Below are 10,223 nucleotides of genomic sequence, written 5' to 3' on the forward strand. Positions count from 1 at the left end.
TTCGCTTGAGATTCTGTGGGGTTCCACAACACACTGCCTGAAAACACAAAACAAAACCACAACACTGACTAAAAACAAAACAGAAAAAACCCAAATCCCATTCACCTCTGACCTTTTGAAATTAGCAAATACAAGTGGCCAAACCTGCCCTCTCCTGGCCCGTTTCTCTCCAGCCTTCACTCCATCCTGAGTGCTAGTCAAGCCACATTCATCCTGGCGTTCCTCCCTGGGCCACCCAGACCCTCCAGGATGAGCTTTCATCCTGCGGTCAGTCACATCAAGACTTGAATTTCCTTCTCCTTCACAAGAGCTGCTCGGCACCTGCCCAGAACCCCAGCAAGACTCCTCCCATTCTTTTGGGCAAGGGCAGGTTATGGGGAAGCTGTCAAGCCAGTGTAGCTCAGGACCACCCCCCTCCCCAGCCTGCATATCTGGTATGTTTGTGGCTCCTGGCTCTAGCCTGGGCTGCTTGAGAGCCTCTGCCTTGCTGTCCGAGCTCTCTGCTCTGTGCTTACTGCCTCTGCCAGGCCTGGGAACATAGCTTTCAAAGCACTTTAGCCGTTGACTTCAGCCTGTCCAGATCCCACAGCTCCGGCTTTCTGTTCCCACTTGGACTTCTCTCCCTTCAAACAGAAAGCTGCTCGTGCAGATGCGAAGGTTTCCTGTTCCTCAGACCTCATATTTCAGCCGGTGATGGGAAGAGGTTTTAGGGAGACAAATACGGAGTCAGCGATTCCACTAAGAATAAGTATTTCCTGTTCCTTTATTCACACAACAAAACAATGCTTCACCAGTTAGACCTGGGTTTGCCTGGCTCACAGCTTGAGAGCAGAGGACCCTGGAGGTCAGCAGTTCTAATACTTTTCGCAGAACCAGAGAAGCAGGGCCTGCCCAGTGTTGCCCTCCTGAAAAGACTGGAGGCAGAGTTCAGGCTCAGCCTGCAGCTAGATGACCCTAGTGCACAATGGGTTGATTTTGTGACTTGAAACCATGGATTAATCTCCTTAAGCCTTGATTGAGTGAAACATTCCCGGCCCAGCGGGTGAAAGCCCTTTAGAAACCCCAAGCGCCACACAACTGGAAGAGAGCTTCAGGGTCCTGACTCCCCAAGCTTGGGCTGGAGCTCCCCTGTTGTGCACCTCTTGGGTATGGAGGGTAATTACCATTAGCGGATTTGTTATAAATCACAGTTCAAAGGGCTGTCTTGATAATGGCACATTTTGGGGTCAGTCAGTTCTGATCATCCTTTTATCTTGAAGTGCGGCAAAAGAAGGTTCACCTGTGACTGCTTGTGCTTGTGAGTTTTGTCATGTCTGTGACCTGGAGGTTTCTTTGCTGTAAGCTGAGTTTGATTTTAACTAAAACTAGATGCTAGCTCCACGTGTCCCCGTTAGTGCTCCGCACCAGGCTGAACACAGACCACCGAGGACACCTGGGAAGCTTTGTGGAGCTCTTGCTCGAAGAGGGAGCCCCTGGCCACCGATCTGAATGTTGAGTATTAGTGACACCTACTTCCTTTAAGATGACATATGAACAGGCTTTCTTTTCCTGCACCCAAGGGGCTCACCTTGTCCCCCTCCCCCTGGGATGTGGAGCCCCACCAGGGAGAGTTGACCTTGATCCCTATGGGAATCCTGAGCTTTAAAAAAGGCAGACCCTCCTCCCCCATCCTAATTTCTCCCTTGGGGTCCCTAATAAAGACTGCCTAGCAGACCTCCAGTGGAGCCGTGTTTGGGGACTGTTAAAGAAAAAAATACTCTATTAAATAGAAAATCATTCGTGACACTTGTTAAAAACATCAAGGCAGACTTTATTCAGGGGCGGGTGCTACAGTGGGGTTTTGTAGTAGGGGAGAGCCATCAGTCTTAACTCTGGATACAGCCAGGAGAAGGGACTTGATAGCTAAGGAACAGGGTGGGGGCAGTGGATGGAAAGTTGCTAAGAGGAAACACGAGGAGTAAGGAGGGTCGAGGGAGGAGGGCTCTGGCTAAACTCAGCGCTAGGATTCTTGCTGAAGGCAAGCTCAGTGATCAGACATCACCTGGAAGATGGTGAAAGATGAGGAGCCCGCCCAAATGTGAAGGCAGTCAGGATTGGGGCTGGGGGGTCCTGGCTAAAATGGCTTGGTAGGATGCTTGCTAAAACTGCACAATGCAGAAGGGGGCAGGGACGCTCCAAAGGCGGGGCCTAGATGACAGCTCAGAGGAGCTGCAGCCCAGTTTGGTCCGGGAGAGACGGTCAGGCCGCCGGAACGCAGGCGAGTCCGCGCCTGGTGGGGACGCCCACGGAGCGAGCTGCCTGCAGGGGGCGCGCCGGCTCTCCGCGCGGGCAGCGGCCGGGGCCGGAAGTGCCGAGGCCGCGCGGGGCGGGGCGGGAAGCCCCCGCGGGAGGCTCGCGCCGGCCGGCCGGAGCTCCGCCCTGTCCCCGTGCCCCGAGTCCCCGGGCCGCGAGCGAGCGTGCGGGCGGCCTCGGTCCCTTGGTCAGCCAGGCGCCGCGTGCAGGTCCACGTGCCTCCCCTCCACTCTCGCCCCCGCAGGTTGGCACTCGTCCCGCTGCGGCCGGGGCGGCCGGGGCGGTGCAGGGTCCCCGAGGCAGCGGCGGGCGGTGGCTTGGGGGGGGTGCCGAGCGCATCCCGAGCGTGCGGGGCTGGGTTTCCCCAGGTAGCGCGGGCTCCTTCCGGCTTCCCGGCCCTCCCCGCCGGGCCTCTGCGCTCCTTGGAGCCCCGGCAGCGTGGCGTCGGTTAGGCACAGGGTTTGGCCTGCCGGACCCGGCTGCGAGCCCTGGCTGGCCATTTCAGACTTCTTTGAAACCTTGTGCACATGCAGTCAGTTGCTCGTTTGTAAAATGGGTTTGATAATAACTGCCTTGGGGTCGAATGGATGTCGCTCCTTAGTTGTGGGAACGACTATTACCTTAGCCTGAATTCTGACAGCAGCGGGGCACCTTGGCCAAGGTCTGTCCTCTGGCCAGACAGGTTAGGATGACGTTCTGCTTGTTTTTAAGTTGTAATCAGCCTTCTAGATGAACAATAAATGATTGTGATTCAGAGAGGGGTCCTTTATTTGTGGCTGACCCTTTTTGAGGCAAACTCTATTCCAGTAAAGTCCTCCCTAGGCGGAGCCCTGAGCTGCTTTCAGGGTTGGCTGGCAAGTGGAAGGGTTCAACTTGTACCCTTTGAGCCCCAGGGTGGGGACTGAGCTTTAGGGGGAGGGGAGAAGAGAGACCGTTAGATGAGAGGCTGCCCTTGGGTCTTTGGGATTCTCCCATCCCGGAGCCAGCTAAAATCTGGCCAGTCAGAAGTACCTTCGGATTAAGGGAGGGGGTGTTGGTTGGTTGGTTGATTCAACCTTCCCAGGGATCAAAATGGACTTGGGGTTCTCTGTAACCACACCAAGGTAGAGGAAATGGAAAGTCTGGATTTGGGGAGATGAGGGAGAGATAGGTTAAGGGTAGGAGAGGCAGGGCACCCTGGGGTCAGCAAGCATCTTGGATGATAGGAAGAAGGAGAGTGGCCCGTCTTAGTGTCCTGGGCCCTGCTCTTTGCCCCGCTAACCTGTGGCCTGTCCTGACCAGTGATTACAGTGGCTGACGGGAAGTATCCTAACTTCTTAGAATTCACTGGACTTTGTTCTTTGTAGGAATTGCAGTGTGACTCCCATGCAGTGTGACACACAGACCTGAAATTCCTGGTGTGATGAGAGTGGAGTTTGCTGTCCTGAATTCGAAACGCAAGTCATTAAGCCTGGCCCCTGACCCTTCTTCAGGAGAGAAAAGAGAGATGGGAGACTTAAAATCTGGGGATAAAAAGAGGGTCCTTCCCACATGGATGACAGCCCAGGAGGCCGAGAAGAGAAAGGTGGCAGTGAAGACCCCCAAGGGGAGGAGACCGGCAGCTCAGGGGGCTGCCGCAGCAAGGTGGGACAACTTCCGGCTGGCGTTCCCGAGAAATCAGGAGAAGGGAGAGGGCTTGGGGGCATCACAGTTGCTGGGGCTGAGCCTTCCGGTGCTGGTGGAGCAGGGAGGTGGGTGGGTATTTCAGCCTGGCAGAAACCTCTTCAGCTCGCAGGTGCACGGTCTGGGGGGGTGAAGTGGGCCCTCCCCTCACAGGCCCCGGCTCTGCGGGTGCATCTCCCCAGCCAGGCCCTCAAGGTTCAGCTCCCAGGTGGTGCTCCCCTCTGGCGTGTACACGTTAGCCAAGTGCTCAGAGATGCCAGTTGTCCAAAATGCCACTTTCTTCATTTGCACCAAAAATTGTGACCCCCAGTGGTCAAGCTGAGTGGACCAGGGTCCAGTCTCCCGGGGGCGGATCTTCAGGGACAGACAGAGGAGCAGTCACTGGGCCGGTGTGATACAAGTGACTACAAGCTGTGGGGGCAGCTATTTGAATGGTGGTAGTTTGGGGGAGCCTTCAAGCTGCCAGGAAGGGGGGGTCCCTGCATTCTCCTAGATTGGGCACTACAGTGCCCCCTCCTTGGCTTTTCCTTTTCTGTGCTGTCCTAACTGACCCACATCCCTTCTGACTTACAGTCCTGTTCTGTGCTCATGGGTGTAGGTGGGCGTCAGTCACGTCTTGGCCTGATGATCTGTTTGATCAGCTGGTGTCGGTTGTGTGGGGGGCACTGGCTGTCAGGAACTGGCCATCATGCCCTCCTTCAGACTGGAAGGCGGCAGCGGGTGGGGAGGCCTAGGGACAGGACTCTTTCATGTTCTTCCCTCTCGTGAGACCTGAGACCCATGTGTCCCCATCCTAGCATTATGACTTCCTTTCAGACTTGCCACAGCGAGGACCGTGTACTGCATGAATGAAGCTGAAATGGTAGACGTCGCCCTGGGGATCCTGGTTGAGGTAAAGTCAACTGTGTCTCTTCTTACTCTTGGGACCAGAAACTGGACTGGGCCCTGGTGAGAGGCAATAAAAGAGACGTCCTGCGTTCTCAGGTGGCCTTGGGGACCCCTATCACCTGTCATCCCATTTCCCCCACCTGGCCCTTTTCTAGCACTTCTCTCAAGGTTGCGCTCCCCTTGGCCTCTCCCCGTGTGAGGTGGGACTTAATGTTTGGGGCTGGACACCTGCGGAGGGAGCAGCCGTGGGAAGGAGAGCCGCTGTGTCTGGGCTGACTGCTGGCGTGTGGAGGGCACGGGAAGCCTTGAACTACTTATGTTCTCTGCAGGGTCTCAGTTGGGTGAGGTGACTTCGTACCATTGTACTTCTCCTTAGCCCACAGCCACCCGCGTCTCCTGGCTTCTGAGGCAAATAGTAATTGTACCGCCTTAGTGTTGTGTAGTTGACGGGGTACTTTTGTAAGTTATTGTCTCTTTTAATCCTTGCCATCACCTGGTGACCATTATTTCAGATATTATCCCCATTTTACGGATAAAGAAGTTGAGGCCCAGGGATGTCTCCTTAGTTACACAGCCAATAAGTGACAGAGCTCATGCCCACATGCAAGTTTGTATCCCCTGCTCTTTCCATTCTGTCACCCCTGCCTTTCCAGATGTTTTTCCTGTTTTTCTCTTCCACTCTGGTATTCCTCAGGCCCCTGCCCACGTCTGTCCCACATTGGTCTTGACTTGTACGGGAGCTGTGGGGGCCCGGAGGGAGGGCGGCCGGAGGAGAGGCTCTGATGGGGGAGCGGGGCCTGACCCGGTCACACACTGGCTTCACAGTGGCGTCTGCCTCGCCGATGGATAAACCCGCACATTCACGTGGGAAATAACATAACGTCTGTTTTGCCTGTCATATCTCCTACTCCCGCAGGCCCGGAAACAGGAAAAGCCCTTGGAGTCTCCAACACTGGTGGGCGCTGATAAGCCAGAGCTGTCCCCAATCCGCTCAGCGTCGTCACCAGGATCTCCTGGGAGTAGAAGTGAGGATGAGGACATCGGGAAAGACGCCCTTCCTCCAGGCCTTAGCCCTCCTCAGGGGCCCCCGGGGTCTGACTCTGCGTGCAGCGGGAGCCCTGCGGACGATGAGGACATGTTAAAATACGTCAGGGAAATATTTTTCAGCTAAGGGACAGACTCCCCAAGACTCTTACACAGGCCGCTGGAGGAAGCTGGCTTTGCCTCCCGGCCCGGGACCTGCCCAAGGATGCCGACGCCGCCCGGCCCTCCCCTCCCTGCGCTGGCAGATGCACCGCGGAGGGGAAGCCCAGGAGGCTCTGGGCCTTGGGACCTGTCACGCCGAGTGTGTGGAAAGGAGGAGCCAAGATGAGCTTCTGTTAGAATTTCTCTCTGCACTGAGCATCCTCTGCTCGGAGGGTCTGACTTTATTCACTTCCCAGGTTCAGGGAAAGGTGGACATGGGGGTCACACTTATTGGAACCAAAGAGTCAACTTAGTAACTTTGAAAGAAGAAAGAGTACGGCCGCAAAGTTCCCGGGAAGCCTGACCGTTTCGTCAGCGTGATCTCTCCCTGCAGAGGAAGCTTGTTCTGAACCGGGTTCCCCTCACCTGTGCAGCCCGGGAGGCAGGTGTCCCGCCCGCGGTGCCCTGCTCGGCCTGGGCTCCGGACGGGAAGGCCTCTGCCCGCCGCACTGCCGCCTTCTTCCCCTCGGGCGGCTCAGCCTCGGCCCCGGGGCAGTTGTGAAGCAAGAGTGGCCCGGGAGTCCTCAGGAGGCGGCGGACCAGATCCCGCCGGAGTCAGCATTTCTGTCTCTGTTCGGGGTGGCTCCGGACAGGCGTGGAATGGGGCTGTCGTTCGCTGTCGGGTTTTCGGCTGTGCAGGTGCGGAGAAATACAGTCCCCCGAGGCGAAGGTTGTGCTTGTATCCTTGGTGCAGTTGCGGTGGAGGAGGGAAGAGGGAGGTGCAGCCTCTGTCCGTCCGTCCGGGGTGCGGCTCCCTGCGCCTTCCTCTCCTGCCCTGGGATCTGGCGCGTTCTGTTCCCGACTCCCAGGGCACGTGCGAGGAATGATTTGCCCACTGCCGCCCCGTGGCATCTGACTCAGGTCCAGGAGCCTTTCCAGGAGAGCCCTCAAAGCCCCCGAGGCTTCTGTTTGTGCCCACGGGTTCTGTCTGCGGTGAGTCCCTCAAGGGGTCCCTCCTGGGCCTTCGGGAGCGGTATTGGGAGAAGGGCTCCGCACGTCACACCCCGGAGCTTGCTAACCAGCGCCCCATGGGACACTGAGGCACGCTCTCTCTCTCATAATGTTCCCCGTTTGTTGACATAAACCTTTCCTGGGTTCTAGTCTGATATCTGGCCAATTACCCTGGCAATCAGGCCTCATGAGGGCAATTCTCTCCCTGTTCTCCTGAGGACAAGGTACGAATGGCTTGCTCAGATCAGTGTGTTAGAGCAGGAGTTCTCTGGACAAGGAGCTACGTGGTCTGGGGGTGTCCTTGGGAACCTCAGAAATCCCACAGGAAGGACAACCCTGCACAAAGGTTGTCCCACCATTGCTGCCTCCTGGCCTTCTGGACACTGGGTACTCCCCTTTCTCTGGGGTGGGGCCCATTTGCTAGGGCTTGAGATCAGCATTCCCTATGAACCAGGCTGAGAAGACACACTAGCCCCTCAATTTTCTGGCACCTTCTCTGAGCATGGTTCAAACTGAACTCTTGCAATCATACAAGCCTTTAGATAGAACTAGAAGCTGTCCAGCTTGCTCTTGTCCTCCCCCCTCTGAGAGAACATGACTGTGGCCATAAGCAAGAGGACAAGTAAGGCCAGGGCAGTGCCCAGAGCTAAAAACCCAGGCCCCAGGAGGGAGAGCCTGAGCCACTTCCAGGTGTAGGTGAGGAAGAGGCCCAGGCCACCAGCCAGCAGCAGAGAGGACATGGCCAGGAAGCCCACCACCAGCTGCCACTCTCCCTCGCTGCCGTTGCGCCGGGCCAGGAAGAGAGGCAGGGGGACAAAGAGCGCGAGGACCAGGGCCCCGTACACACCCAGCCTGGCCAGGGCCAGGCCGACCCGCGGCACGCCCAGGGCCTCCAGCTCAGGGAACTGGTGGCACTGCAGGGAGCTAGTGCCCTCGTCCCACAGGCAGAAGTTGTAGAAGCCGATTCTGAGGTTGGGCCAGTCCGCGAGGTTGCCGGCCTTCCAGAGCAGAGCGTAGAACAGCAGGGAGATGACCACCGCCGCGACGGCCAGGAGGCCCAGGAACAGCAGCTGCTCACTCCGCCTTGGCCCAGGGACGGTCATTTTCTCCTGCCCTTCGCGCGGCCGCCTTCCTGGGACCTGAGGGAAGTCACATCCGTCAGGGCCCAGTCTCCCTCCCGGCGTCCTCACAAGCTCACGTTCTCCCTTCTGGAATTCCGTAAACACCTATGGCAACCTTCCTTCCAACCCCAGTGGAAGAAGAAGTTGGAGGGAACCTCCAGGCAGGACCCACTCGGTGAGTCCTCAGCGGCCTCCCTGGGCCGAGCTCAGGGGAAGCCCCTTCCCCCACCCCGGGCAGCTGGGAGGGCCTGACATGGGCTCACTGAGGCCCTCTGAACAGGGGCTTGGCTGCACTTCCGACACCACAAACCACTGGAAACGTCTGTGAGGGGGTTTCTCAGATCCTGACGAGGGAGGGCTTGGCGGGGGTGAAGGAGAAGCCAACAGGTCCTTGGGGCCCTGAAGAGGGGCACAGTGCTACAGGCACAGGGATCCACGGGTCTCAGGGCAACAGCGGCACCACCGGGAGCTGGAAGAACCACCACCAGTGGGACCCCGACCAGAGCAATCAGAACTTCTGTGGCTGGGGCCAGGCACTGATTGTTCTGGAAGCTCTACAGCGTGCCCTCATGTGAGCTGGGGTTGAAGAGCCCTGCTCGATGTCCTGTCCGGTGAGCCCACCAGCCCTGCGCTGGGAGTCCGGACGCGTGAAGACAAGAGGCCACCTGGTAATGCAATCACACAGTCCTACTCCCTACTTTAGACACTTTCTAAAGTGTCTACCGTTTTTTCCTGACAACAGTAATTCTAGAAATCTTGGAAAATAATTTTTAAAAAGAAAAAATATAAAAAATAGCCTTTTATCTCACCACATACATAGAAGCACTGTTAATTTTCTACCAATATTTTGTTTCCTATGTGCTGGTATATTTTTAAAATAATCATACGGTTGACCATAATGATCTTCTCACTGGATACTGTGAACCTGTTTTCAAAGCTGTTAAGTAGTTCTCAAAACCATGACTAATGGCTGCGTATTAGCTCCTGTCATAGATTTATCAGTGCCCCTGTCAGACAACTTGTTTCCGTTTTTCACTGTTACAAGTGACAGTCAGGGAAGCTGCTTGTAGGATTCTGGTTTTTCCTTAGGCTAGATCTCTAAGAGTACGGTCCCTGCGTCAAAGGCAGCAATATTTTTTAGTGATTTTATTGCCCAGCTGACCTGCAGAAGACTTAAATGCAATATACACCTTCCTCTTCGTGTTTTGAAAAATCTTTTCAAACCGTGTTTACCTCAAAGGACCCCTCCAAATTGGCCTCTACAGCAGTCGTCTGCATACAATACCTTTGTGTTTGCAAACACCGGAATGACGGCCCAGAGCTCTGGAACTCAATGCTGCCGGCCTTAGAAGACACCAGGTGCTGGGGACAAACCAGAGTGACATCCAGTGCCAGGGACACTGGTGTAGCCGGAGGGTAGCGTCTGGAGGGTCCCCGGGGAGGAGCAGCCCCTCCCTCTTTCCCACAGCTGACTGGAAGGAAGGGGTGTCTGACCACATCCCTTATTTGTTTTGCAAGAACAGAAAGTGCCCAGAGGGAGAGAAAGGACACGTACTTGGGAACAGGATATGGGGCCGGCCTGAGGGAGGGGGGACTGTCCTCGTGTCCCTGGGCCACTGCACCAGACACCACAGACTGGGCAGCTTAGAAACAGCAGACTCGGCTCTGGAGGCTGGGACGTCCGAGAGGTAGGTACTGGCTGATTGATGGCTGGTCAGCCCACCTCCTGGTTCATAGACGGACATCTTTGGCTATGTCCTCACAGGACGGAAGGGACAAGAGAGCTCTCTGGGGTCTCTTGATTTTCTTCGGGGGGCTCTTCCACGAGGGCTCTGCTGTGAATCTAATCACCTCCCAGAAGGCCTCACCTCCTGATACCATCACTCCGAGCTTAGGCTCCAACATGTGAATCTGGAAGGTCACAATCATTCACTCTAGCAGGTGGCTGCCTTCAGAGGACAAACACGGAGAATAAAGATTTATCAGCAACTCCTTTGGCAGAGAGCGGGGGGGGGGGGGGGGGGGGCGGCCGCCGGGGGGGGGGGGCGGGCCCCGCAGAAAAAG

At 56.4% G+C, this 10,223-nt stretch overlaps 2 protein-coding genes and 1 long non-coding RNA gene across 12 annotated transcripts in view; 2 read left to right on the top strand and 1 right to left on the bottom strand.

Annotated features, from left to right (window-relative positions):
* Positions 1 to 1,809: 1,809 nt before the first annotated feature.
* CYREN (cell cycle regulator of NHEJ) lies at positions 1,810 to 6,756 on the top strand. Of its 3 annotated transcripts, none has more exons than XM_059396364.1 (4): positions 1,810 to 2,974; positions 3,639 to 3,915; positions 4,771 to 4,846; positions 5,759 to 6,756. In XM_059396364.1, exons 2-4 carry the CDS (start codon positions 3,695 to 3,697, stop codon positions 6,011 to 6,013), a joined length of 552 nt encoding a protein of 183 aa, XP_059252347.1. In that variant the 5' UTR covers positions 1,810 to 2,974; positions 3,639 to 3,694; the 3' UTR covers positions 6,014 to 6,756. The 3 variants fall into 3 exon arrangements, with proteins under 3 accessions (XP_059252347.1, XP_059252346.1, XP_059252348.1); XM_059396363.1 differs by having other exon boundaries at positions 1,810 to 2,536; XM_059396365.1 differs by lacking the exon at positions 1,810 to 2,974 and adding an exon at positions 3,046 to 3,395.
* The window catches only part of TMEM140 (transmembrane protein 140), a 14,639-nt gene continuing 10,632 nt past the window's right edge, over positions 6,217 to 10,223 (bottom strand). Inside the window, exons 2-3 of one of the 4 annotated variants that reach the window (XM_059396360.1) lie at positions 10,028 to 10,108; positions 6,217 to 8,177 (exon numbers count right to left, since the gene is read on the bottom strand). In XM_059396360.1, the coding sequence (XP_059252343.1) occupies positions 7,587 to 8,141 (555 nt within the window). In that variant the 5' untranslated portion in view covers positions 8,142 to 8,177; positions 10,028 to 10,108 and the 3' untranslated portion in view covers positions 6,217 to 7,586. Of the gene's footprint in view, positions 8,178 to 9,444; positions 9,521 to 9,714; positions 9,795 to 10,027; positions 10,109 to 10,223 lie in introns of those variants that run through there. The other 3 variants (XM_059396362.1, XM_059396361.1, XM_059396359.1) reach the window with 3 other exon arrangements.
* LOC132015681 (uncharacterized) overlaps positions 8,146 to 10,223 on the top strand; it is a 10,983-nt gene continuing 8,905 nt past the window's right edge. For 4 of the 5 annotated variants that reach the window (XR_009403742.1, XR_009403744.1, XR_009403743.1 and 1 more), the window contains exons 1-4: positions 8,146 to 8,334; positions 8,720 to 8,827; positions 9,400 to 9,518; positions 9,683 to 9,847. This is a non-coding gene — a long non-coding RNA (uncharacterized LOC132015681). The remainder of the gene's footprint in view (positions 8,335 to 8,719; positions 8,828 to 9,399; positions 9,519 to 9,682; positions 9,848 to 10,223) is intronic. The other variant, XR_009403745.1, reaches the window with a different exon arrangement.

The sequence above is a fragment of the Mustela nigripes genome, chromosome 4 (assembly GCF_022355385.1).
Source record: "Mustela nigripes isolate SB6536 chromosome 4, MUSNIG.SB6536, whole genome shotgun sequence".
NCBI classification, from domain to species: Eukaryota; Metazoa; Chordata; class Mammalia; order Carnivora; family Mustelidae; genus Mustela; species Mustela nigripes.